This window comes from Lissotriton helveticus, chromosome 2_2, assembly GCF_964261635.1.
Source record: "Lissotriton helveticus chromosome 2_2, aLisHel1.1, whole genome shotgun sequence".
Taxonomy (NCBI): Eukaryota; Metazoa; Chordata; class Amphibia; order Caudata; family Salamandridae; genus Lissotriton; species Lissotriton helveticus.
Genome location: NC_136060.1, coordinates 291,252,161 through 291,277,081, shown reverse-complemented (window position 1 = coordinate 291,277,081; position 24,921 = coordinate 291,252,161). Strand labels below are relative to the sequence as shown.

Genomic DNA, 24,921 nt, shown 5'->3' with positions numbered 1-24,921 from the left:
CATGACCTCTGCCACTGAAATCTAGTAAATCTCTGCTGCTGCTCTTCAGGAGAGTGAAGATGGCTGCTGGGGGTGTTTTTCTCAGAGGCTTTACTGTTTCAAAAACAAAAATCAGATGTCTTTCTCACAGAGACCCAAGTGTTCCACTGGCAGTGCGAGGGAGGGCACACAGAATAGATGGTTATCTTCAGAAGAGCCACAGTCAAGTCCTTTTGTTTATTAGTAATGTTGGGCCACCTGGATTTTGCTGCAAAGGTCCAGATGTGAAATAGTAACCTCTTGCATAGAGACATCCCCCTTCATTCGCCTGCATTGAAGCCATCTTTAAAGAGATCCATGAAGAATGGTATATTACACGCAACAAAATGCATGTTTATTGAGTAAACAACACTTGTAAAGTTACAACTTTTAAGTGGTACTGTTCCATGTCATGGTGTGGTAACTCCATAAAAACATTAGTAAAGACAATGAAACATTTACCAAACAACTTGGCAAGATACCTCAGCATCATACACACACAATTGTACTGCAGCTGCAAACTCTCCTGCCACAGCTGAATGATTTCATAAAGGCAGCAGTGGCGATCACAGTGTACATTTAAGAGCAAGACTCGTATGTATTAGATTTCAGCAGAACCCTAGCTTTGCAATAATTCACAGAGCAATGGACAGATAGCTTCACGTGCACGGCTTCACAAATCCTTGCAAAGGCCACTTGTCGGTGCAAATTTACGCTTGTGATTGTCCTGTAACCTTGAAATGTGCATTTCACATCAATCATGACCCTAGGTCTATTAGACTAGATGAACATGGTTGTTTCGACATCCCCGTACCAATGACCGGTCGATAAACAGCTTGATCACAGGATGTGTTCTCCGTGCCAAGCATCTTCCGCTGTGTGCTCTAGCCACATCTCCCTTCTCACATACCCTTCTACACAAAGGCTTGCCTGCCATTACCCAGATAATGAATGTGGGAACCATGGACCTGCTAAATGAAATGCGCCCTCAGAAAACAAAGGGGTGCAGGTTACAGAAATAAATGTGCGTTTTGTTCTACACTTGATTATTTGTACAAGTCCAAAAAATGTCTATGCTTAATTATTTGTACAAGTCCAAAAAATCCCAACCCAGAAAACAGGATCGTGTTTAATGATGGCACATCTTCTCATCACCCACTGACAAGACTAGAAAAAAAAGCAACTATTTTCAAATCATTGTAAATACGTGTTTCTAAAGACCAGACTCCATGGACATGGAATATGCCTCATAAAAGGCTTTGCTATTTGTAACTGATTTAGGAACTAGTGTACAGCTCTCAATGGCAAACATATAAGGCAGTAGGAGATGTTTAGCTCATGTGCGTTGCAGCGCTACCAGGAAGTACGAGTTAAACACGTCAATATGATTGGATGGTGCATTTGTCGACGCACTGCAGCTGCAGCCACATACATCACAACGTTTATGATACAGAAATCAGGATTCAAGCTTTGCCGTGTCGGAGTTCGACTGTCATAGTTTAAAGATGCGCCGGAACCAGCTCTGACTTCCCAGCTGTGGTTATCACCTGGATTAGACTTCCGGATTTTGGTCGGTTCTTCCCTGTGGTCCAGTCAAAAAAGGTTCTGTAAAACAGAAGCATATACCGTTGAAGCTGCCTGCAAGAGGAGATGTACAAGAACTATACAGACTGAAGCAAATGAAGCTACTGGCAGTCATTAAAACAGTTTATACAAGCACATCACGAGGAGCTATGGGCTCCAGAAACAGGACTGAACGGTCTGTCCCCGTAACCTCACAATAAGCTTACAGACACTCTGAGCATCAAAAGGCCTCAAATATTAAACTATTACTGCAATGGAGAACTGATGTTTTCCATTACAGTAATAGTTTAATATTTAATAATAGCCAACATTTTTGTAAGACTTTCAAATCAGAAATAGTAATCCCCAAAAGGCTTACATGACAATAGTGCAAGGTGGTTTTACTGCGCGGTTTTCAGTAATAATATCATTTCATGTTATGGGAAGTGTTATGGAGTAATACTACTTACTTTTTGGTCACAAGGTCAGCAGCTCGGAGGAGGAGAAGTGTGCAAGCAGAAATGGCTCAGAATTTGGTAAAAACATGCTCTAAATTGACTCGTTAGTACCAGGTCCTGCACGCTATTCATGCTTGTAATGGATGGTAAATTCAGTGACAATACCGCGCCATTAATGGTAGAAATTCTGGCACTGGTATTACCAGCAACTCATAAAGGGGGCCTAAATATTTGACAACAGCAATTTATGTTTAACTGTATTAATTTGTTTCAACTAATTGCCTTCAAACGTCTGGCCAGCTGGGAAGTACTGCAATAGAAGAAAGAGGTAAGTGTCTATAAACCATTAATCGCAATAACCGCCCACAGCCCCATTCCCTGTTGCCCCTCATTCGGGGCAGCTGTGATTCCTGTAGACAAAGTGCAACGCTCTTCTTGTGCACATTTTAATGTGAAGCCTACCAGAGAGCACAGCGGTCTGGTTTGTTAAAGACATATTGGGGACATTTGGAAAGCTGCCCTAGGAATGCATTCTGCCCATTGCTTATCATTGGCTTTGAGCTATGTAACTCACATTTGCTTGCTTTCTATTTGCTGTCTTTATTTGTTTTAGGCTGTCCAGCTTAGGTTAGCCCTTCCTGTGGACCATAGCCTGTTTACAGTAATTGTCTAAAGTGCTTGTTTTCTGTAAACAGGCATATATTTTTTTTCTTAAATCCAAAGAAAGCTTTAGGCAACGGACTTAGAGAAAAGCACATCACAACTGTGCTACAATATTATTAAAGCGGTGGTTTGTGCACACTTCTCGGCACCTGTTGCCTTTTGGTGCCACTGATTAAAGATTCCGAACTATATTTCGTAGAGCAGTGCACTTGAACAAAATAACTTATTCAGTCTTTTTAGATTTCTTTCTTTCAATTCTTTACTTTCAAATCCAAAATTTTGGATTTGAAAATAAAGAATTGAAAGAAAGAAATATAAAAAGACTGAATACGTTATTTTGAACAAGTGCACTGCTCTTTACGAAGTATACTTTTTTTTTCTCATCTGGTCACATTTGCTATGCATTCAAAGAAAGAGGTCAAATGTCAGACTGTCTTCCAAGAGAGCACAGTGTTTCATTTTCTTTCTCTGACTTAAAAGTGAGAGGCTTTACCTGACAATTTGGGGTATGAAAGGGAGTGACTTTTTTCCTTTTGATTCGGAGTATGGTTTTCTTGTCTTTTTCATTTGATCTGTGTTTTGCTATCGCCGTGACACGTGTGGGTACTGTGCGCTCCATAAATGTATTTTAATTACTTAGTAAAGGCTTTTTTTCTAGCACTTTATCATATTTAAATGTCTGTAAATGAACTGTGCAAATAGTTTAGAATATGCCCGATTTGGGAAAGCATAAAAGAAGCACATTTTTTTTCAAATCAGAAGTGTGCTGGGAACAAATATTTGAATATGATCAAAACAAATCATTTAACTCGGTGATTCAATTTTCACACATTATCGTTTGTGTGCTGTAGAGTTTAAGAAGTAAAAGTGTATGTCTGTGCAAATGTAATGGTCATTTCAATTGAAAATGTGTTGTCTGTAATGGCAGTGCATACCACAACATGCACACTCCGCTGTACATCCCGTCACTCTATGCTATTCTGCGCCACTCTACTCTACTCCACTCTTTTCCATGCCACAGTACTCTACTCTACTCCACTCCACTTTACAACACTTCACTCTACCATGCTCTACTCCTCTCTATTTTGCTCTATTACACTCCACTTTACTTACTTTCTTACTAGAGGCTTTTTTCTAGCACACAACATAATTTTTACTTCTGTAAATGGACTGTGCAAATACTTCATTACAGAATTAGAACATCAAAAATGAAGCATATGTTCATGTCATTCTGAAGTGTGGTGGAACAATATATTTGAATATGATCAAAGCAAATTAATATGCTAGGTAATGTAATTTCCACACATTAGCGTTTGTGTGCGGTATAATTTTAATGAACAAAACTGAATGTCTGTGCAAATGTAATGGTCATTTTCAATTGAAAATATGTTGTCTGTAATGGATGTGCACTACGACACCATGCATACTCCACTCTACAACACTCCACTCACTGACACTCTACTCCACACTATGGCCCTCCACTCTAAGACGTTCAACTCCACTCTACTCCACTGTACCCCACTCAATGCCACTCCACTCTAAAAGGCTCCACTCTATGACACTCTAATCCACGCCACTATGCCATTCCACACCACTCTACACCACTTCACTCAAGGTCACTCTACTCTCTATGACACGCCACTGTACACCACTCCCCGGCACTCTGTGCCACTCCTTTTTACAACACTCCAAGCCACATTACTACACTCCACTGTAAGACAAGTCACTCCACTCTAAGCCCCTCTACTCTGACACTCAACTTCACTCTATGACACTCTACTCTACGATAGGCCACTTCACTCTACAACACTTTACTCCACTCTACACCCCTTCACTCTATGCCACTCAAAGACACTTTGCTTCTCTCTACGCCCCTCCACTCTGCTATACTCTACGATACTCTGCGCCACTCCACTCCACTCCACTCCACTTCACTCCACTCCACTCCACATTAAGACACTCCACTCTACGGCACTTTACCGTATGCTACAATACTCTATGCCCCTCCACTCTACGTCACTCCACTATGACACTATATGACAACAATACCACTTAACTCTAGGTCATCTACTACACTTTACGACACTATACTATCTTGCACTTTACTTCACTCTATGCTACACCACTTCACTCTAACACACTTTACTCCACTCCACAACATGGCCCTCCACTCTACACCACTCTGCTATATTCTACGCCATTTTACCCAATGACACTTCACACAACTCTATGACACTCCACTCTACTCGATCCATAACAGTCCACAAAACGCCATAACACGCCCCTCCACTCTACGCCAATCTGCTATGCTCTGTGTCACTCTTCTATACTCTAAGCCACTTCACTCTATGCCCCTCCACTGTACACTCCTCCACTCTATGACACTGTACTCCACTCTATGCCAACCTACCCTATGCCAACCTACTCCATGGCTCTCCACTCTAGTCTACTCTATGGCCCTCTACTCTACGACCCGACACTCCAAGCAACTCCACTCCACTTTACTCCACTCTAATGTAATCTAAGACACACTACTACAGTCCACTGTAAGACAAGTTACTCCACTCTACGCCCCTCTACTCTGACACTCTACTTTGCTCTAGGACACTCTACTCCTCTCTACGACAGGCACTTCACTTTATAACACTTCACTCCACTCCACTCCACTCCACTCCACTCCACTCCACGCCCCTTCACTCTATGACACTCCATGACACTTTACTTCACTATACACCCCTCCACTCTACGCCCCTCCACTCTGCTATGCTCTATAATACTCTGCAACACTCCACTCCACTCCATTCCCACACTTTACTCCACTCCACGACACTCCATCCCCCTCTACTCTATTATACTCCACATTAAGCACTCCACTCTACTCTATGCCCCTCCACTCTACCTCACTCCACTCTGACACTCTTTCACAACAATGCCACTTAACTCTAGGTGTTCCTACTAAACTATATGACACTCCACTATCTGACACTTTACTCCACTGTAGACTATACCACTTCACTCTAACACACTTTACTACACTCCACAATATGGCCCACCACTCTGCTATACTCTACGGATTTTACCCAATGAAACTTCACACCACTCTATGACACACCACTCTATGACACTCCACTCTACTCAACTCCATAACAGTTCACCAAACTCCATTCCACACCCCTCCACTCTATGCCAATACACTATGCTTTATGTCACTCTGATATACTCCAAGCCACTCCACCCTACGCTCTTCCACTTAGGGACACTGAACTCCACTCTAAGATAAACTACCCTATCCCACTCTACTCCAGGACACTCCACTCTACTCCAGGACCCTCCAGTATGCGACCCGCCACTCAATGACACTCCATTCCACTTCACTCCACTCTAAGCAATTCCACTCCACAACACTCCACTTTCTTCTAATCTAATCTACAACACACTACTCCACTCTACACCAGTCCACCCTATGCCACCCCAGTCTCCAACACTCTTTCCCACTGTATGCCACTCCACTATACTCTATGACACTCTACTTTCCATGGCTAGCATGTCCTAAAGTTGCGTCTTCCCACCTCTCAGTCAGCACCTTCTACTTCCTCCACAAGGTCAGAATAGTATGGCTTGCTGGGACATGAGCGAGCCTAAACTGTTTGTCTCTTAATGATTTGTAGGACCACTCACTCTTGAATAATAAAGCCAGGAGGACCACTCCCAATTCTCTCTGGACCAAAAACATCCCATCCAGCTCTTAGAACATCCTCCTCATATCTGCTTAGTTTCGGTCAATGCCAGAGCGAAGGTACATGTCGCCTCGCACCTGGTCTAGCCATTGTCATTCTTCTGTCTGTCCCATGCTAGCTTTTCCGATAGCTTTATCTAGTAGTTTGCACGGATTGTCTTACCCCCCCTTAACATTGTGTATGGATGTTTAGGTTATATCACGGAGCCTCGCCCATTCTTCATCAGTGCGCTCTCTCCCTTGTACTTTTTCCCACCTCCTCTGTCCAGGGTTTTCAGCCAGAGGTGTTGAATCTTTTATAAGTATACACAGGGCCTATTTAATGTGACTGTCTTGGGAACCATCTTTTAGCCACCTCTTGAAGCATGTCACAACATGATTCGAATATATAGGGGGGCGTGGCTTGAGCGCCGAAGGGAATGGCGGCGTGAGCCCGGAGCTCCGCGCCTCTTCCCCCGCAAGCATCCTGATACAGAGCCCGTAGAGCCCACGTGTGCCCCGGTGCCGGATGGTGGCCCGGCGGTGACCGCCTGGGCGTGATTTGGGCAGCCGGCGACTCCGCGGACCTGGGAACGACCGCCGATCGCGGCGGCCTCTAGAGCGGCTGAGGGACTGGCGCCGAGCAAGATGGCGGCCGCAGCGAAACCCTGGAGAGCGGAGGGTCGCTGAGCTTCGCACTGCCGGCGTGCAGGGTGAGGGCGCGATAGCTGGAGGTGCCGTGCCCCGCACGGAAAGGATTGTTCCTCGGCGACCGGCCACGGCGGGCGGCGCCACCGGTGGAGAGCGAAGTGGGCGTGGCCTCCTGGTGGCCCCGTACTGCAGAGGTCCGGCGGACCGACCCAGATTTAGGCATCGGCCGGCCCGGTAAGCAAGTGAGGACCTCCTGGGGAGCAGGGGAACTGGGGGAGACGGCGAGCGCTGCAGCGCATTCTGGGCCCCCCCCCCTCCCCCACGGCAGTAACACACGCGTCTTGTGGAGGCGCTGGGAGATCCCACGGAGGCTGCAACGGGCGGTATAAGGGCCCCTGACCTACGGCCTGTCACGCCGCCTCGGTGACGAAGTGCACGCTACCCCACAGCACCTGGGGGTTGGACGCAGCGACAAACGTACGTACTGAGTCGCCCTTCCCGGGGCGCAGTGGCCGCCCAACGTAGCCCCGAGGAGCACAGGGGCGATACACGACGCCGGAGCCAGTGGGCAGTCGGGGTGAACGGGAGCAGCGGGCCGGCCACGATGGGAAAGCCGAGGGCAAAGGCGGAGGAGGCGGCAGCGTCAAAGGCAGGGGAAGGGGGCCCTGCGGAACAGACGGACCTGCAGCGGCTGCAGGACCGAATACTGGACGCCATAACGGCCACCAGGGATGCACTCCATAACGACATAGCGCAGGTGGCGTCGGGGCTGGGCCTACTCCGGGCTGACCATGATAAACTGAAAGACAGAGTTAAGGAGGCTGAGGTGGCGATCGGGGACATGGCGCCAGCTCACAAGGCGATGGAGAGTAAGCTGACGGAGGCCCTGGACCGCATAAGCACCCTAGAGAGACGGGCGGAGGATGCCGAAAATAGAAACCGACGCAGCAACATTCGGGTCGTAGGTGTGCCGGAGACGGAGGGGGCAGGAGACATGATTGCCTACATGGAGGAATGGCTGAAGACGGTGGTGGCGCCAGAAGGACTATCGCCATTCTTCACTCTGGAGCGGGCCCATAGAGTCCCCTCAGGACCACCCAAACCTGGACTCCCACCCAGACCGATCATAGCCAAGCTGCTACACCACAAGGACAGAGATCTGCTCCTGCGTAGGGCCCGGGAGGATGGCCCCTTCCAGATTGCAAACAGTAGAGTCACGCTCTTTCCGGATTTCACCTTTGGAACGCAGAAACAGCGTGCCTCCTTCCTCGCGATCAAGAGGGAATTGCGGACCGAAGGCATCCCCTACTCCTTGCTCTTCCCAACCAGACTACGGGTGGTAGTGGACGACAGGGCGATTTTCTTCACGACATCGGCGGACGCTTGGGACTGGTGGGAGACGTACAAGGCTGGGACTGATGGAGCCAGAGTGAGAGAGGAGCGGGAGAAAGAGCGGGAGCGCTCGCCCAAGCGGCAGCGAAAATCGAGAAGACTCTGGAAAAGGGGCCAGGGGCAGCAGGGCCCGACGGCCTCACAAACGGAGGCGGAGAGGAAGGCGGCGCTGTTGGAGGTGGGGAAGCTCGGCCGAGCAGAAGGCTCCGAGTCCAGAGGGGCCCCAGACTCGGACACTCATGTTTCGGCCTCTGGTTCGGAATCGGACTCGTCGGGACTACATCGCATAGAGGGACCGCTGGTGACACCGCAAACGGCTGATGAGGTCCACAATATATGAACTACTGTCGATGCTGATCGGGTAATGTTGGGGATGTACGGGAGAAGGGGTAGCTGCCCTCGCACACAGTGGGGGCCGGGGTGCACGGCGGGACACGGGGCAGTTGATCCATGAGGAACTGGGGGGAGGGACGGGGTTGGGCGGCGCGGCCTCCCTTTGGACAAGGCCACACTCCGTAGGCCCTTAAGGCACCCACAGCTGCGGCTGTGTAGTTGAGACCTGGGTCATCAGGTACGGGAGTTTGGATGGGGACTGGTATTTCGATATTGGGGCCTGTTCTGGGGGAGGGGGGGGGCTCCACAGTTGGGGATTGTTGGTTTGTATTTTTGACACTGTTGACCCTGGGTACGCCATTGACAGGGCTGTTGGGGAGGTTTGTTTTTCACACAGGGGGCACCATCACCGCCAAAGGGCTGGACCTGGGAGGAGGGTTTCGACCGGATCACTGGGATAATGGCTAATGCAAATGTTTTGACTTGTATGACCTGGAATGTCCGGGGCCTTCACACTATGCAACGCAGACACAAAGTGCATGCCTTCTTGGTACGGAGGGGGGTACACATTGCGCTGCTGCAGGAGACGCACCTCACACAACGGGAGGGGGAGGCCTTACAAAGGAGATGGCGGGGCCAGGTCTACCACACCAACTATTCAGCTTATGCGAGAGGGGTGCTCATATGGATTAGGGCAGGCACGCCTTTCCAACTTTCACGGCATTGGATTGACCAGGAAGGGAGATATGTGGTAGTGGAGGGGAAACTAGAAGGTAGAGATATAGTGTTAGCTAGCATCTATGCCCCGAACACGGACCAATTGGCTTTCCTAGCTGCACTGTCGGGGACGCTGGCCCACCCCCTTGCGGGCCCGGTCCTGCTGGGGGGGGACTTTAACTCCATTGCCGACCCCCTGCTGGACAGGTCTCACCCCCCCCTTCGTGACTCCCCGGTACACAGACTCTCTAAGGGAAGGAGGGACTGGCAGGAGAACTGGGGACTCGTAGACGTCTGGAGAAGGCAACACCCGACTGATCGGGATTACTCGTTTTTCTCAGGGCTCCATGACCTGCACGTCCGACTAGACGCCATACTTTGCTCCCGGGAGGTGCAGCCGTGCGTCACCAGCTCGGAATACTTATCGAGGACAATCTCAGACCATAACCCGCTCTTGGTCCGGCTGGCGTGGGTTATGGGGAAGCCCAGGGTTCCGCTCTGGAAACTGAGGCCTGAGACACTGGAGGACCCCCTCTTCGGGGAGGCCCTTGCGGGGGGCGTGACCTCGTATTTTGCGGAGAACGCAGGGACGGCCACCTCAAGGGCGATGGAGTGGGATGCCTTTAAGGTAGTGGTAAGGGGCATCTGCATCCGAGACTATGTGGGCGTACGGAAGGTACTGCTGGGGGATCTGGCGAAGGCAGACGAGGACCTGAGGGAGACGGAGCGGAAGAGGCCTGGGAGGCCGGAACTCCAGGACTCCCTATGCTCGGCCAAGGAGGCGGTAGCCGTTGAGGTGGAAAGGCTTCGAGCTTTTGATCACAAGCGGTACGTGCTACGCTCCCATGTAGAAGGCGATAAGGTGGGCACCCTCCTGGCGTGGCTGTCGAACCCCACCAGAAGATGCGCTCCCATACTCCAGCTGCGGGATGCGTCGGGAGTGGTACAACAGACGCAACTGGGCATAGTCAACGTGTTCCAGCAATACTATGAGGGCCTGTACAAGAGTGACCCGGGAGGCAGGGCGGAACTGGTGGGTCCCTTCCTGGCTGACTTGCCCCTAGGTCAGTTAGAGGCGGAGCAGGCTAAGGACTTGGGGACGGACATTGCCGCGGGTGAGATACGACTGGCGGTGAGGCGGATGGCGAGGAACAAATCGCCGGGGATAGACGGACTCCCCATAGAGTTTTACGCCAAAAACCTGGACGTATTGGCCCCCCGTCTCCAGACTATTTACAGGGAGGCAAAGGCAACGGGTCGACTACCGCAATCGATGAGGGAGGCGCTGGTGGTCCCACTGCTGAAACCCGGCAGGGAGAGCACTGACCCCACGTCATATAGGCCCCTATCTATGCTAACCGCAGATTATAAAATCCTGAGCTCCATTTTGGCGGCGAGACTCCTACCGCACATGACGGGGCTGGTGCATGACGACCAAAACGGTTTTATACCGACCCGCAACACCACGGCTAATATCAGACGGCTCATCCGCATCATGGACGGGCTCACCGAGAGGACAGGGACGGAGTTGGTCCTGTCAGTTGATATTGAAAAGGCCTTTGACAGCCTCGAGTGGGACTACCTCTACGCTGTCATGGAGCGCTTCGGCCTGGGGGCTGGCTATATCCACTGGACTAAGGTCCTTTACGCGGAAGCGATTGCGAGAGTGAGAGTAGGCCCGGCGGTATCCCTACGATACCCGGTGGAGCGGGGCACTCGACAGGGCTGCTCCCTGTCACCGCTCCTTTTTGCACTGGCCATTGAACCGCTGGCGGCCGCGGCCAGAACGGGGCGGCACATCCACGGAGTGCAGACCCGTGACGGACATCATTTCATTTCGCTGTATGCTGACGACTTATTGCTATTCCTCCGCGACGGAGGTGAGGACCTGAGGAAGGCGGAAGCTCTACTTGAGAGATTCGGGGAGATGTCGGGCTTGCGGGTCAATTGGCCCAAGACAAGCTTGTTCCCGCTGCTGGAGGGCACTGCCCAGCCGCAGCACCAGTCGGAGGCGACCTGGAACCCTACCTGCATGAAATACCTGGGGGTCCATATCTACCACAAGCCGGAAGACTTACTCGAGGGCAACCTGGGGCGGTGCGTGCGCGGACTGAAGGGCTGTATGTCCTTCTGGTCCACATTGCCGCTATCAGTAGCGGGCCGGATTTCCCTGCTAAAGATGGTGGCCCTGCCGAGATTACTGTACTATTTCCGGACGCTCCCAATTTGGATACCTGGTTCCTTTTTCAAGCTCCTCAAATCTCAGATCACATCGTTCATCTGGGGAGCGGGACGATGCAGAGTAGCGCTGGCCACGCTCTCTCGCCCGAAGGATGAGGGGGGGCTGGCGGTGCCGGACTTCGAGCTCTATTACCTAGCGGCCCAATTGCAGATATTCACGCAGGAGGTTGCGAGGGTATTCCGAGGCCCACAGGATGCAAACTTGCGGGGAACGCCCAGGCACGTCCTGGCGTTCATAACCCTCCAGCAGCGGTTGGACAGTCGGGACCTATCGCTGGAACAGCGCACATACCGGCAATGCTGGAATCGGACCCAGAAGAGGGCGGGCTCCAGACATCCCTACGCGCCTGAGATTCCACTGGCCATGCTGACGGCACTGCCACATGGCGGCGATTGGTCGAGTCTGCAGGAGTGGGAAGAGGCGGGAATTCAGGTGGTTGGGGACCTCTTTGAGAGTGGAACACTGCTCCCGTTCCGGGAGCTATCAGACCGCTTCGATATTTCGAGAGGGGGATTCCTGCTGCACGCAGCGGTAACCCGGGCGATGCATGCCCACTGGGGCACGGGCCTTGGGGAGCCCGAGACGGCAGCGGCTTGCCAATACGCCATGATGGCGGCGGGCACGGTTAAGGCAGTTACATGCCTGTATAACCGAATGGTTAGGGAGAATATCCCTCCTCTCGCGTCCCTGAAAGCTAAATGGGAGGCGGATCTGCACAAGGACATTCCGGACACGACCTGGGCACAACTTGTCCGCAGGGCTCGAAACAGCACAAGGAACGCCAGGTTCCAGCTGATACACTACTATGTGTTGCACAGGGCGTATATGACGCCAGGTAGAATAAGGCGGTATTTTGGAGACGACACAGCAGCCTGCCCCCGGTGCCCGGAAGAGGGAGCTGAGTTAGTACACATGCTATGGGCGTGCCCGCTCCTGCAGGACTTTTGGCAAGAAGTGGGGGAAGTACTGAATGAGGTGACGGAACGATCGCTAGAGTATGGTCCGGCCGAATGCCTGTTGCACTGGTTCCCCCACACTCCCAAAAATAAGCTCACGAGTAGGTTCATCGACATGGGGCTGATGATAGCGAAGAGAGAGATTACCAGGAATTGGAAGGCGCGGCTGGGGCCTACTCCACGGAGGTGGCGGCAGGAGTTTCTGAAATGGGCCTCGGCGGACAGCACGCATAGATACCAGGTAGCGCGCAGGACCCCTAGCCAGACAGCAGCTGACACCGCGACAGCATGGGAAGTAATGGTGCAGGCGCTCAGGGACAGCGAGGCTGACGCACAGGAGGAACCTCCCAGAGGAGAGGGCACGGAGGGAGAGAGTTGAGGCCCCAGGAACGGCAGGGATACGGGGAACATGAGGCTAGCATCCCAGGGTTAGTATTAACGAAGCCTTAGGCGGGGGATGGTGTGCGGGTCGGGGTGAGAGGGGGGGGGGGTGTTTAGGGGGGGAGTTGGGGTTCAGCGTGTAGTTTGGTAGGATAATAAAAGTAGGCATACACTTAATCCGGACACTAACCACTCCTCTCTACGGAACGTCAGGCATGGAAGTGCAGATACTTTACCGCCGCCCAACCCCCGGGTTGTGGGCCGGAAGGCTGTGTAATGATTGACGAAATGTACTGTATATCTGCTGACATTTAAGTTGCTACTGCTATTCGTTTATTGGCCTGTACAGGTATGTCTACAATAAAAATTATTTAAAAAAAAAAAAAAATGATTCGAATATATAGGTCGCAATGAGGAACCAGCATTACTGAGCCAAATATACTGGATACCAGCTGCAGTGTTAAAAGAGGGCAGCAGGTCTCATGGAATGAAACAGCCATGTACAACACTGTTGAATGACACTGAGCTGAGCCCCACTGCATGAAACGGGTCAATAGGGCCAACTGAGGTGGAAAGGTTTCATTTTGGAACAAAGGGGTGACGTGTCTCTATTGTGTATTGTAGCACCACACTGGCCTACTGGATACGCCTCGCATGATAACATCAGAACCTGTGGGATAAAAAGGTCACTGGGATCCATAGTGTAAAAACCTCTTCGATCCTCACTGTATAAAAATACAGTATGGCCACATATCATTGAACAGTTATTAGCCAGACTTTAGTGAAGTGGCTCTTGAAACCAGTTGGACAGAATCGTTCAGTTTCCTGAGGAGTGGTATCACATTTACTCTTTTTTAAGCATTCCTCCCATAATCTTTTGAGTGTTTGATATTACGCCCTAAGTGGCCAAGGATATCCCCAGACGTGGGTCCGGTGCTCGGTGTCCCAATGGGACCAAACTACACCCAACTAAAGAGCCACAAACAGGAGCAAAAGATACTTGGGTTGCTTCTGTTCTGGTTCAGGGAGGACCCGGATTGGCAGCTGGACTGTTCCTATTGGAGTAGGATCAAAACTGATTTGCATATTGCTGCGTCCAAACTGGTGTGCCATGGTGAGCAAAATAACCATCCATTGAAATGCTACTGCCATCGATTGCCGGTTTTTAGACTTATGCAAGTATTCCTCCCATCCCCATTGTGTGTAAAGTGATTTAGGACTGCTTGTTAACTTTCTCTGGCTAGCATACAGGCATAAAATGGAGCCATTACGACCGTACACAAAGGTTTACGGGGGGGAAATCGTTTTGTGATAAGGCCAATAAATTTCTATAAAGTAATCTGAATTAAAAATTATTCAGAGGGTGAAAAGCTTGTATGACCTTTCAATTTGATAACAATGAAAACTCTTAGAAACAGAAATGATAGAATTATCAACTGCAAAATGAATCTCTCTGGGGAAGCAAGAATTAGCAGCATCCCAGAATGAATTTAGGAACAAAACACATCGGTGTTAGTTTGTGTACATAGAAATAGCTGTCAAGTTTATCAATGGCTTTCATACTTACTCAGCAACAAAATCCAGTGGCGTCCAGGAAGAGTAGTCTGCGTTCGGCATTGATGCTCTGTTCGCAGGTGTATCCAAGGTAACCCTGTGATTCAGAGAGATAAGCCTTTGAACAGAATGCTTTCTTGCACGTCAGATCTCAAGTAATCTCTTTGACTCATTAATCTTCTTGCAGCAGAAAAAAGCCATAGGCATGAAACCATTTCACATCGAAAGCTCGGGTTTTTGCTTCTGAACAGACATAGCACGTAATTTACAAGTGAAATACTGTAATACACAGTTATCAGTAATAATTAAACATTATTTAACTGATAAATCTCTATCAGCCTCTAGAAATAATAGTATTCGCCTTAACTGGCGAATTAACTAGTGCTGATGGATCATAGGAAAAAAACTAACTTGCCAACATGTGCTTTGTGCCCACTGGCCATGCCAAACACACACCAGGCACAGGTATTAAAGTATATCACTCAAAAGGCAAAATAGAACTGAAATAACAATACCCATGACAGTCAACTCAGATTAGTAACTATTATTATCAGTAAAACACAAAAATGCCTGGAAAAACGTAATTTGAAAGAACATTGGTACAAAGCAAAGCCTAAAACCACTGAAAATTACAACTACAGTTAGCTTTGCAACAAAAGGGAGACATACCCCAGCAAAGTGTATATCACTCTTCATGTTAAACCACCACATATTTGCGGGCGTCATCTGATAGAGGTAACTATTTGCTCGTAGAGACAGCTTGATTACCACATATATTCTCCTTACTTAATAAAAGCGTTCCAACTCTAGATGGAACCATTGAAGTGAATGTACAGGTGGTTAATACCTGGCTAAAACATATGGCGGACACTACTGCACCCTTGAAGGCTGGGTCCGGCCTCTTAAAACGCTCCACAGCTCCTTGGTTTAATGAGGAGTTTAGGAAAAAACGCTCTATGCCGACAATGATCTCTATAAAAAGAGATAAACTTTTACCTCCAAAAAATAAAGAGGGCCCAAGCGAATTGTTTTGCTAGCGAAATTGCGACGACCAGCAACAAACCTAGGGAAATCTTTAAAATAGCATAGAAGTTCTCTAATCCTAGTGCCTCTGCACAGACCCTAGAGGCCTCCCCTAAACTATGCGTGCAACTCACAAACATCTTTGCCAATAAGATCAAAGGTATTGTCGAGGCCCTGGATATCACAGGCTTCCTCAACACCTCGGCTATGGCGTGGTTGGAGAACCTGCCATCAATTGCCATTTCTTCATGATCTAGTGCCTCGAATGAATTTGCCGCCATCTGTATGGAGAACTCAGCTAGAGCTTTAAAATCATGCATGTCTGGCTCTCCAGATGATCCCTGCACTCCTCATATTCTGGGGGCCAATCATGTGGCAATCAATCCCACCCTCAACTCCCTCTGAAATGCCTCTAAACTTGAAGACACTTTGAACAGCTGCTGGAAAAAAAGTAAGCCTATTTCACTTTTAAAAAAGCCCGCTGCAGACAAATCCATCCTGGCTAACTATAGGCCAACTATTGCATTAATACCAGCCTTCCCCAATGTTCTGGAGAAGTTGATTAACATCCAGCTGACCAAATATTTGCTGCACCTCTCTCAGTCGGGCCTCCATCCTGGACACAGTACAGAAACAACTCTGGTTATAGTACCCAGGCCAATACCATCAATCTAGCAGTAGACTAGGGGAAGCAGATGGCCCCCCTGCTTTTAGATCTATTGGCCAGACCCCAAGGATATAGCAGCATGGATTAGCAAATTTAGCGGCACAAAAATGGAAATTTAGCGGCACAAATATGGAAATTTAGCTGCATTTTTGCGGCACTTTATTTTACTCATGATCAAGCATGACTTACAAGCAGGACAGATTTTACTTGATTAGACTACTCTTCCAAATAATTCATCGCATTGTTGCATTTCCCAAATCAAAGGTTTGGTCATCAAATTTACCTAAGTGCCCATGTGATGGAAAAGCTAGGCAATCTAAAATGCACTTTATGCTGTTCGGCAAATGTTATAAAGATATCAGATTAAGGGTATTTCATCCTTTATTTTGTATCTGAGGGTCTCATTTATGATCAGGTGGCCTTTGATTTTTTCAGGGAATTGCCAGATGTTTATAAATGTCACATTATTGTAACTTATATCAAGAATACAATTAAGAGGTGTAAATCTTTGAGTCACCTAGAAAACCTGTGTTCTGAGGAAGATTAAGTAAGGGCCTGGATTGTTACGCCTAGACAAAAGTATCACCCTAGATTAATTATTATGGGAGGCCCTCTGCCCAGTCTTAAATTTATTATTGGTTTTATTAAGCTTTTTACCACCTCTTCTTCTTTCTTTCCTAATGATTATTTTACTATTTAAGATTGTATATATAAAGTTTTGCACTAATTAAATTTACAATTGTATATGGTGCATTTCCTAAATTGCAAGAATGCATCTTGGATATTACTTTTATGTCGGCACACTGCACCCATAACAACATATGCCGGCTATGAGTGAAATGTTTAAAGTCATTGTTTTATTGTGTTTGTATGTTCTGTATTATTTTATGTCAATCTTGTGTACTTGCAACATTTTACGCTGGCTATGGGTGAGCGCCTTAAATGTATGTATTTGGTTTGCTGTGCTTCTATGGATTTCTTGCTAAAATCCGAATAAAGTTTACATTGACCTTTGACTGAAAGCATATGAAAGGAGCTTGTATCAACAATACATTTTAATCACAGTGAAACCAATTTGATTCTGCAATAACAACATAGAGGATGGTGCCTAAACTGTAAGGGTTTATTAGAAAGAGTTAGTCATCCATCTTTTAGTAAAGCAATGTATCCAAAAGTAGTTCATATTCATATAATTATGTAAAAATATGAAACATGCATTGCAATTATTAAAGAAACAACTTGAGAAATATGGTAACCTATGAAAACAGTTAGCATGGGGGCGTGGCTTCGGCGGCAATGGAGTAGGCTGCGGATCTGCAGAGCTCCGGTGCCCCGCTGCTTACACTAGCAAATTTAAGGGCTCCTGGCCGCTCCCGGGTCTGAGGAGGACTCTTGGTCGAGAGAGGCACTGAATGACTGGTGTCCAGGTCCCCGGGATCTGTTGGCGCGGCGGTGGTTCCGCGGCGGAGTCCTAGAGGGCGAACGATCCCGCCATCTTACCTGCGGAGCCGGCGGCGGAGCCTCTCTCTCCCCTTCGGGGTGCCGCTGTGTGGCTCGGCGCGGCGACGTGGGTCCCGCTCCCGCACTGCAGTCCCGGTGCCTGGCGTGGCGGACAGCACTTCCGGACGACGAGAGCCTCACGATCCTGCGACCGGAGCGGGCGCCGGAGTTGAAGGCGGGCTCCCCTGGCTGCGGCGGTGAGGCCTGGCGGGACGGAGAGACCTGGTGCCGACCTGCTGGGGAGCTGCACTGGCGGCGAGCACTGAGACCGGGATCGGTCGATCCCGGTGAAGGGCGGAGCGGCTCGTGCCTGTGGTGGCCCTGAGATCCTGACTGCGGCGCTTTGGTGGCAGAGAGGCCCGGAGCGACATTGCGGTCGCCATTTTGAACTCCAGGTCGCCAGTGGAGAAGCGGCCGGTGGTGGTGTTGCCGCGGAGGACGGAGGTGAGGCGCATTTGCTGGGGGCTGCGGGGGGGGGGGGGTTCGGCTGCACGCGAGGCCGGCGCCCTTGGTGGGCCTTGCTCTGTATTACGGTGCCCCCCCCTCCCCCCTGCGCACTGGGGCCTAACTCGGCGGCTGCACCCGGCGGGGAGTGCAGAGGCCCTGCAGCCCGGCGGCGGCCAGCGTGGAGCCCTCATAAGCCCATACTGTCTACACCTTGGAGCCCACGAGCCAGGGGACTGCAGTGCACTGTTTCGGCTGGGGATCTGAGACAGGGGCCTGTGGGATGGGCGATAGTACGACGCAGTGGACATCCTCGTGGGGCCCTGGTTCTTGTGCTGGCCCCCCCGGCCGGTGGGCCCTACTCTCACTGCAGAGGCGGCGCGCTGGGCCATTCTGTTGCTCCTCCCCAACCTACAGCCTGCCTTTCCCGGTCAGTGTTGGGCGAAGGACGACTGGAGAGACTTTTGGCGCCATTGACCTTGAGCCCTCACTGCCAGAACGTGCTACTTCCTCCTGTTTTGGCGCAGGGGCCACTGTATCGCTTGGAGCCTTGCCTTTGGGAACTGCGAGTACTGTGAGTGCCCTAACATCTGGTCCCCTGATTTCTTGCTTCACTGCCCTGGGTGCGACGCCTTGCCATCTACTGGGCCCCATCTTCTGCTCGCACTGCCCGGGGGTGTTTCTGGCGGGCTTCCCACCTGGGCCTGTGGTGGACGGAGGCCCTCCTCACTGGACGGCTGTCGCCTGGAGCCACGAGCGCATTGCTCCTAACGGCTGGCCTGACGATGACGAGATCCAAAGGGGGCAAGCAGGAACCAGCGGCGACGGTCAAAGGCACGTCGGTGATGGCCATGTGGGGCAAGACTGGAGCGGCGGTGCCCACTGAAGACTCCTCACCGATGGCTGCGGACTCGCCACCGGTGACCCAAGCCTTCATGGCCTCCTTTATGTCTGATCTCAAGACGGAGATAGGATCCTTGCGCACGGAAGTCCAAACATGCGTTAAAGAGATGCGCAAGGAGGTCACTGAGCTGGGCGACAGAGTGGACGGTTTGGAGAAGCTGGTTGACGCATGTACGGAGGACCAAGAACAGTTGTGGCAGAGGGTGGCGGCCCTAGAGGAGCAGAACGTTGAACTACAGATTAAGCAGGAGGATCTTCAGGACAGGAGCCGCCACAACAACCTCAGGATCCGTGGCATACCGCTCGATGAAGAAGGGACGGACATCCTGACCTATGTCGCACAACTCTTGCACGAAGTGTGGGGGGACGAAGACGCCTCCCCTCCGACGCTGGATCGTGCCCATCGAGTGTATGGACCGGCGGGTCGAGCGGGCCTCCTTCCAGACATCCTGACACGGGTGCACTTCTTTACAGAGAAGGAAGCCATCTTGAGGGCAGCCCGGGACAAGCCTAACCTCACCTACGGAGGCCACAAAATACAGATTTTTCAGGACCTGGCCCCCAATACCCTGCGACGGAGAAGAGTTTTTCGGCTGGTGACGGAGAAGTTGCGGGCTCTTAACATTGCCTACCAGTGGGGACACCCCTTTGCCCTCATCTTCCGCTGGGAGGGCAAGCGTAGGGTTCTTCGGTCCTACCGGGAGGCAGCGCAGCTTCTCAAGATGCCAGACTCACCGGCCCACAGCCCCTCGAGTTCCCGTACACAAGAGAGAGTTTCTGCCCGTCCGGACTGGACCCAGGTTCGGCGACACCGGCGATCTCCCCCTGTGGATGAGAAGACGGCGACGCAGGCCAAGCAGGACCTCATCGCACATATCCGCTCCCTTGAGGGTGATCGCGATGGCCAGACCTCACCCTCCCCTTCGCCTTCATCATGAGCGGGACCACATTGCAGCTTAATCTTCAGTGATCCCTCCGGCGCTCTGGGGCGCCCCTCTGGCTGCCACACAGCACTCTTGCCTTGACTTGCCACCTGCATGGTTGCCCTATGGGATGCCTGGGCTCCTACACTCTGCCGCTGTTGCTGGCCGGAGCGCCAACCTCCTTGAACCGCGGGCGGCTTACGCCCCATCGAAGCCTCGTTCTGACGCATGCCTGGTAGCTCCGCAGCCACGGGTCCCGTTGGGTTGACTCCCTCGGAGCTGCTTGCGGGACGGACGTGGCCTCAGTGGAGCCCTCTTTGCATTGCAACGACTGGTGCATCGTCAGGGACTGGATGGTGCCCATTGATACGCCCGGCTGCTCCACTTAGCCACGAGATGCCCCTGGTCCTGGTTCGAGCAGCGGGGTTGATGGGGCCGAGAACTCCTCTCCTGCCTGTGAGTGCCCCCCCTGCTGCCCCATAGGGAGTGACATTCCTGAGTGCGTCCAAACCCTTGGGTAGAGGATGCCCGGTGACTGGGGTAGCCCGATGCGGCCCTGTTGGCCTTTGTTGTTCTTGATACATTTGAGGCGTGCTTGGCCTCCTGCTGTTCCCTTTCCCTCTCTCTTCCTCCTTCTCTTCTTTTCTTTGCCTTCCCTTCCTTGGTCTTTCTCTTCTTCCTTTTCCTTTGGACTGGCGGGTGGTGGGATGGAGCTGGGGTGGCGTCTGCTGTATGGGTGGAGGGAGTGGACCTTCTGGCGACTTCCTGCGGTCTCCCTTTTTTTACATTGGTGGGAGCGGGGCACGTGGGCGGATCCTACATGCCGTTTGTTATGGCTGCAACTGTCCCTAACACCTTGAAGGTTCTCTCACTCAATGTTAAAGGCCTGAATTCCCCTAATAAGCGCAAACAGGTGTGGCGTTACCTCCTCCAACAGCAACCTGACATTATTTATCTCCAAGAAACTCATTTACTACAGGGGGACACACACCGCATGGCACACCCCAAATACCCTCTCCAGTTCTGGGCGACAGCGGACACTAAAACTGCAGGGGTGGCCATATTGTGCAGGACTGGCTTCAGGCGGGGGGACTCTCGGCCCTATAAGAGTGGAGATGGGCGTTTCCTTAGGGTTACGGTATGTGCGGGACGGCGCAGGCTCACTTTTTGCAACGTGTATGCTCCTAACCAGTTACAAGACCGCTACCTCCAGACATTATTGAGGGAACAGATAACCTGTGGAGACCCGCACTTGATACTGGGTGGAGACTTCAACCTGGTGTGGGAATCGGACTTGGACCGATGTGGTACTGCCTCTAATGCTTCAGGGGTGATGTCCGCTGCCCTGCGCAGGCAGATTGCAGACTTCGGACTGCTTGATGTATGGCGCTATCACAACCTGGACCTTCGTGATTACTCCTTTTATTCGCACACCCATAGGTCCTCCTCCCGTATCGATTATCTCTTTGCTTCGCTGGAGCTGCTCAGAGACTCGGTGGGAGCTTCCATTTCAGACATCTCACTGTCGGATCACGCTCATGTTGAAATGCGCCTCAGGATCCGGTGGTACGTCCCGCGCGCGTCACCCGTTGGTCCTTCCCGCCGGGTGTTTTCCGGGATGTTGATGATGTTGATAGCATCCGGGAGGCCATAGATGCCTACTTTGCTTCCAACGACACGCCGGACATGCCTTTCCCAGTGGTTTGGGACGCCTTCAATGCCACGATTCGGGGCCACATCACCTCACTGGCGATTGCACGCAGGCGTACGGCCAGCAAATTGGAGGCTGAGCTGGCAGCGGATATTAAGAAAGCCGAGATGCGAGACCGGGAGCGTTCGTCTCGGGACACTAGGAGGCGGCTGGCCACCCTTAGGGGGCAACTCAGACTGCTGCGTACAAACAAGGCGGAAAGTGCCCTGTTGGCCTTGAAACAAAGGTATTTTGAAGGTGGCGATAAGGTAGGCCGATTACTGGCGGGAAGGCTGAGAGCACGTGCTGCCAAGGCCCATATAGCTAGTGTCCGGCTAGAGGACAGAGCGACAGTGGTCGCGGAGACTTCCAAACAGGCCGCGTTTAGGGACTACTATACCTCCCTGTATAGGAGTGAGACGTACCGGCAGACGAGATCGCAGCCTTACTCGACGATTATGAGGGGCCACCGCCTGGGGACGCGACTGTGCTGGAACACCTCATTACGGAGGATGAGGTCGCGACGGCGATTAAGAACTTATCCCTGGGGAAGACACCGGGCCCGGATGGCTTGCCGTTATCCTTCTATCGCACGTTTCAGGCCTAGTTACGGCCTCACCTCGTCAGGTTGTTCAACTCCTTCTCAGATGAGGTGGGCCAATCCTCTGACATGGGCATGGCGGAGATAGCGTAAATCCCGAAACCCGGGAAGGATCCCGCCCTGTGCGCGTCTTACCGCCCTATTGCCTTGCTTAATACAGATCTCAAAATATACACTAAGATCCTCGCCCAACGCTTAGATCCGTATATGCAGTGGCTCGTGGACCCCGATCAGGTTGGCTTTATCCACGATCGCCAGGGGGCGGACAACGTGCGCAAACTTGCGCACCTTGTAGGAAAAGCCCGGCATTGGAACCTCCCGGCCTGCCTTCTCTCGCTGGACGCAGAGAAGGCGTTTGACCGGGTGGACTGGGCTTTCCTCCGGGCGGTACTTCGTAAGCTCGGGCTGGGTCCCATGATGATTGCTAGGATTATGGCTCCATACATAGGACCCCACGCTCGCATCCGAGTCAATGAGGCTTTAACGCAGCTCTTAGCAATTCACAGGGGCACTAGACAGGGGTGCCCCCTCTCACCCCTCCTCTTCGCTTTAGCAGTGGAACCCCTTGCGGAGCTTATACGGCGCGACTCGAACATTCACGGGATAGCACACGGGGGACGGGACAATAAGGTGGCAATGTTTGCGGACGACCTGATCCTTACTCTCACGCGTCCGCGATAATCTCTGCCGGCTGTCCATAGGGCGCTTTGTCTCTTCGAACGGGCCTCCGGTCTCAAGATCAACCACGATAAATTCTGGGCCCTGAACCTTACCATCCCGGCGGAAGACCTTTCCGCCCTGAGGGAGATCGTGCCCTATCAGTGGGCTGAGCACCATATCAAATACCTGGGTCTCACCCTGACACCCTCCCTCGAGGACTGGAGTTCTGTTAACTGGCGGACCTGCCGGAGGGAGGTCTTAGACGATCCGCGGCGGTGGAAACCCTTGCTGCTGTCCTGGTTGGGCCGCCTCCATGCGGTCAAAATGTCGATCCTTCCCAAAATCCTGTACGTGTTTCAATGCCTCCCCACTCCAATACCGTTGCACTGCATACGAAGTTTGCAACGTGAGCTCATATCCTTCATCTGGGGTGGTAAGCACCCCCGTTTTTCCCAGAAAATCCTCATGGCTCCGCGTAACAGGGGAGGGGGGGGGGGGGGGGGGAGGGCCTGGACTAGCTTGTCTCAACTTGGTACACTACTATTGGGCTGCACACCTCCGCTTTGTGATAGAGTGGGGGGTCAGGGAAAGTGAAAAAGGGTGGCTACACATGGACAGGGCGGTGACGGGACGCACTGTTTGGGACCTGCCCTGGCTCCACCAAGCGGCCCGCTCTAGACTGCGTACCTGGCAGTGCCCACGAAAACGGTGCTGGACATCTGGGATGCCACTGCTGTCTCAAGGGGCCTTACTACATTCCCATCCCCGCACACCCCCATAGCGGCTAACCCTCACTTCCCGCCGGCCCATCGCACCCGGGCATTTGAGGAGTGGGTACAGGGGGACTGTCGGGTGCTTTGCGACCTGTTCAACAGGGGCTCTTTTAAATCGTTCAGTCAATGCTGTGAGGAGTTTCGCTTGCAGCCTGCTGCGCGGTTGCATTACGCCCAACTACGGCACTGGGCTTCTGAAGATAGTGTATATCGGGCGGCTACACGCGCCTTCACCCCCTTCGAGCGGCTGGCCCGCACCCTTGGGGGTCTGAAGCGATTGATCTCCCAGATCTACCACATCCTGCAGCACCCGCCACTCATACCCACTCACCCGTATCAGCGTCGCTGGCAGATGGCGGTCGCCACGGATATCACGCCTTCACAATGGGAAGCGGTGTGGAGAGATATCCCCAAGGTGTACCGGAGCATCCCACAGTGGGAGAACGCATATAAACTTTTGACCCAATGGTATTACACTCCCCTGCGACTTCACAAGATGTTCCCCAATGTCTCGCCACTGTGCTGGAGGTGTCGGGCAGCGACTGGGGACTTTGTGCACATATGGTGGGTGTGCCCGCTTCTCACCGTCTTCTGAAAGGAGGTCCTTAGTCACATAAGGGGGGTACTGGGGTTCCCTCTGCCTGAAGCCATAAGTACGACCTTGCTGGGTATCAAACCACCTAACCTTAAGGCCCTCACCCGTAACGACTGGATTGTAACGTTGCAGATGCTAGGTGCGGCCAAGCAACTCATAGCCTTGTATTGGAAGAAGACTGAAGCACCTCCCATAACGTCCTGGTTTGTGCGGCTGTGGCACGTCTTGGCAATGGAGCGCCTTACGGCGCGCCTCCAGATGCGCCACACCCGCTTTGAGGCAGTTTGGAAGCCTCTGGTGCGCTACTTGTGCTCTATGGAGCATGCACGACACATGCCCACCAGACTCAGGACCCTCCATCTCTTTGAGGATGCTATTGTCCCTACAGATCCCACTCGGTTGCTTCCATAAGCGACTCATGTAACACCTGTGCCCCTGAGACTGACCCACACTGCCTGGTGCCGCCTTCCATCCACGAAACAGCCCGCCATACCTGCTA

General features: G+C 51.7%; 1 protein-coding gene across 1 annotated transcript in view; it reads right to left on the bottom strand.

The window, feature by feature from the left end:
* Window positions 1-349: 349 nt before the first annotated feature.
* QDPR (quinoid dihydropteridine reductase) overlaps window positions 350-24,921 on the bottom strand; it is a 106,096-nt gene continuing 81,524 nt past the window's right edge. The window contains exons 6-7 of the mRNA XM_078678428.1: window positions 14,657-14,740; window positions 350-1,623 (exon numbers count right to left, since the gene is read on the bottom strand). Coding sequence (XP_078534554.1) covers window positions 1,518-1,623; window positions 14,657-14,740 — 190 coding nt within the window. The 3' untranslated portion in view covers window positions 350-1,517. The remainder of the gene's footprint in view (window positions 1,624-14,656; window positions 14,741-24,921) is intronic.